Source organism: Aedes albopictus, unplaced genomic scaffold (genome assembly GCF_035046485.1).
Source record: "Aedes albopictus strain Foshan unplaced genomic scaffold, AalbF5 HiC_scaffold_32, whole genome shotgun sequence".
Lineage (NCBI taxonomy): Eukaryota > Metazoa > Arthropoda > Insecta > Diptera > Culicidae > Aedes > Aedes albopictus.
Window position 1 is genome coordinate 75,648 of NW_026917112.1, and position 3,781 is coordinate 79,428.

At 36.3% G+C, this 3,781-nt stretch overlaps 1 protein-coding gene across 1 annotated transcript; it reads left to right on the forward strand.

The window, feature by feature from the left end:
* The first annotated feature begins 337 nt into the window (after positions 1-337).
* On the forward strand, positions 338-1,387 carry LOC134284612 (ficolin-1-like). Its single transcript, XM_062843594.1, has 2 exons — positions 338-1,169; positions 1,237-1,387. Exons 1-2 carry the CDS (start codon positions 445-447, stop codon positions 1,367-1,369), a joined length of 858 nt encoding a protein of 285 aa, XP_062699578.1. The 5' UTR covers positions 338-444; the 3' UTR covers positions 1,370-1,387.
* The last annotated feature ends 2,394 nt before the right edge of the window (positions 1,388-3,781 follow it).

A 3,781-nucleotide genomic window follows, 5' to 3' on the forward strand; every position in this document is an offset into this window, starting at 1 on the left:
TATGCAGTATTTTTGATTACTGCAAGAAGAGATTGTAACGCAACTACAAATAGTGTCGCGTAGTTTTATAGAGATCACCCCGGTACTGGTTTAGCAGAAATTATTTTGCCAATATTTGGATTGCTACGAATGTTATCTGCAAAAGTTGTTTTTTAGTGATGAATTTCACCCCGGATTAGCTCGTGCTCCTTCTGTCTGAGTCTGAACCATTAATCATTTTGGGGATTCACTGGTTAGATGCGTGCATGTATTCCAAGACAAACACCCGACATGATTTATTTAATTTTGTTTCTCTCGCTCTCCGCTCCTTAATAAAAATCCCCTTTTTTATAAACTTGGTCTTCTGCTTGATGCTACACAATTCGAAATAAATTGTCGCTTAGTATTGCTACAACCGTCGCAGCTTCAGTATTATTATCCTCAACGTTTAAAAAGAGTGGCATCATGCGTGCTTTCGAAACCATCCTGCTTATTCTACCAATAATTTGCACTTCTGCTCAGAGTGGTTTTGGCTACGAGATACTTGTTGCAAAATTTGAAGCATTAGAGGACCGCATTCTCAATTTTGAGATCGGACTTCAGAATAACATTTCCTCGTTCGTGACGGAGTTGAGGCAGCTGCGTGACCTCGTTAAAACACAACAAAACCATCAACAAATTTACGAATCATGCGATAAGGTGCCATCGAAGGTTTCCGGCGTGTACAACATACAAATCGGTCCCCAGGAGACGAAACGCGTTTTTTGTGACCAAAAGTACGACGGCGGTGGATGGGCTGTGATCCAGCGGCGCTTCGATGGCTCTGTTAATTTCTATCGCGAATGGGCTGAATACAAACGAGGCTTCGGCAACATGGATGGTGGAGAGTTTTGGCTCGGATTGGACATCATCCACCAACTGACATACTCTGGACCACATGAGCTAGTGGTCCTGCTGGAGGATTTCGAAGGGAACTCAACCCACGCGAAGCTCGAGAGGTTTGAAGTGGCGGGTGAGCATGAGGCGTACAAGGTGACTATGGCACAAGGATTTAGTGGAACGGCGGGTGACTCAATAACGGGCACAAAAAGTTATCAATTCAGTACGTTCGACAAAGATAACGATATTCATACTACTAACTGTGCAGTTGATTATCATGGTGCATGGTGGTACTCCAAATGCCACGGCAGGTAAATATTGTTTCTTAACTATTTGGTTTCAAAGTTATTCTATTTATGCAATTTTATCCATCCACAGCAATTTGAATGGAAAATACTTGAAAGGAACTACGACTGAATATGCTACAGGAATGGTGTGGAAGACTTTTCGTGGATATTATTATGCCCTTAAATCTTCCAAGATGATGATCCGAAAAGTTGGGATTAAATAAATATAAATCTGTTCACGATGCCACGATAGACTGTTATATAAAGAAATATAAAGCAAATGTCCATCAGAACTAAGCTCAGGGTCCACATTCCACACATCTTTGATATTTTACCTAAGAAATTTCAAAATACATCATCCATATTTGGATTGAGTAGTATAACCAAAATATGTACCTACAAAAATGTAAAAACTGTAGCCCAAATTATATTCATCAGTTTTGTGTTTGTTGCCGTTACTACAATTATAAATATTGTTTACTGACTTAACTCATCCAAAAGATTTCTTTGAAAAATGCATACAGTAATCTCTGGAAGATTTTAAGAAGACATCTGTGGCAGAATTCTTATTGAAAGCATTGGATTTCTTGGATAGATTCATTGGTTAAATTTCTACAGTAATTATTGGGAGAATTCCAAAAGTATTCTATGGAAAAAAATGGGGAAAAAATAAATAAGAAACTTGGATGAATGTCTGGTAGAATCTTAGGAACAATAAAAAGAGGAATTCGGTAGTTGGGAGGAATCTTTGGGGAAATTCGAAGAGTGTTCGGAGAGTAAAGGAGAAAATCCTAGAGGTATTCTTCGAAGAATTCTTAACCTTTCAGGACGCGCGCCATCAAGCAACCGAAACTGCACCGCGCTCGCGCTGCATACGACGGGTGAGGTTTTCTGGTAGTGTTGTACTTTTTACAACAGCGCGCGTTCTGAAGGGTTAAAAAAATCGATAATGAGTAGCATTTGAAAATTTATTTTGCATTTTAAGTGTCAAATTCACTAGTTTTAAGAGTTTTGCCGCCTTATTCGTGTTTAGAAGAGCAAAATTAGGCGAATAAGGATTTTTTTCCTTCTAATCGATGATTAATTGTATTCTGATCAATTTCGCCCCAAAGTGGCATCTTAAATTTTTTTAGAGATATATAAGGGTATTTTTTTTTATTATCGAACACTTTGGGCCGAAGGGTCTCCGATTTCAATGAAAATTTCACCAGAGCTAGAGGTCGTGGATATATGATCATATTTGGTATTCAAAAAAATCATAGTGGACTATTTTTCCGGAAAACGCTAGATGAAATTTCACGATTTTTCAAAATTTTGTGAAATACCTCAAACTTCAAAAAATCATATTTCAAAAACTATGCATCGTAGAACAAACTTTTTTTTAGTGAAATCGACGCCAAATTACCTCAGCAATCCAATAAAAATACACTGAGAAAAAAGTTTCTCGGAAAATGTTTCACCATAGAGAAAAAACGTCTAAAAATGCTGATAAAAGTATCGTCTGTATCATAGATTATTTTCAACAAAATTTTTCCTAGCGCAAAAACTAATGTTCTTCCTTTCGTTCTTTGACGCCAAAATGGAATCTCTTACCGTTTTAGAGATATAGCCAAAAAACCAACGACCAGTCGCTATACTTTCATAGGAAGCCATCTACAACAGCGGCCGTTCACTTGTTGCAACATATTTGCTTTGCAACGAGCAAATGACATACGCTAATTGCAACGTAACTTTGACACTAACGTGCATCGGAGTGCACTGACAGCACATATATAGCACTTGAGTGCCTTTTAAATGCATGAAATAGTCATGTTTTGCAATGATCGGGTTTCTAACTAAAATGTGTTTCAAATTACGGGTTAACAACGAGCTAATGTCACCGGTGAGCGTAAAATTACTTGTGGCACTCATACCCTATATGTTTTCCATTTCAATTTGAGAAAACAATGAAAACTATTAACGGAGAATGATTACTACTCAGCAAAATATTTGAAATTATACCCGACGAAAAAAAATGCATACGAATTTCTATCTTATTTAACTTAATTTTACATCAAACAATTTCTTGTATGGAATGTTGAACACAAGTTTCATACTGAGAGCAAGCTGTAAATTTTTATACTGATGGAAAAATGTGTGCGATACAACGAGGTCCTTTTGTTACAGGTTAAATGATATAACATTTTTTACTGTGTAAGTAACAAAAATGCATAGTTGTGTAGTATTTTTTGATTATAATTCTTTTGCTTCGTTCAGAAATAACGAAAGCATTCTAGAAATTTTCAAAAGATAAAGTTAAGGATCCAATATTGACCATGAAGCTTCGTGAATGCACAGGATGTGAATGAAAATGAGGACGTTAGAGGATGTCTTGAAATTAAACATTTACTTGACATCTTAGAGCATTAAATAATTTTAGACTATATTTTAATCATTCGAACCGTGCACCGATTTATTGGTTGATTCGAATATATGATGGGTAGTAGTATGGGTTTGTCATGCTAGTTCTCAAAACTAATGAAGTCTTTTTGACAACAAACCGTTAGTTAGAAAAAAGTGATGAATTGATCTTGCATTTCAGTGTTTTTTTTATTAATTAATATCAAAACTTACTTTAACGGTAATGATCGATCCTC

Coding starts and splice junctions, on each gene's coding strand:
- LOC134284612 (XM_062843594.1), top strand. CDS start 445: ATGCGTGCTTTCGAAACCATCCTGCTTATTCTACCAATAATTTGCACT. Junction 1,170..1,236: donor TACTCCAAATGCCACGGCAG/GTAAATATTGTT, acceptor ATCCATCCACAG/CAATTTGAATGGAAAATACT.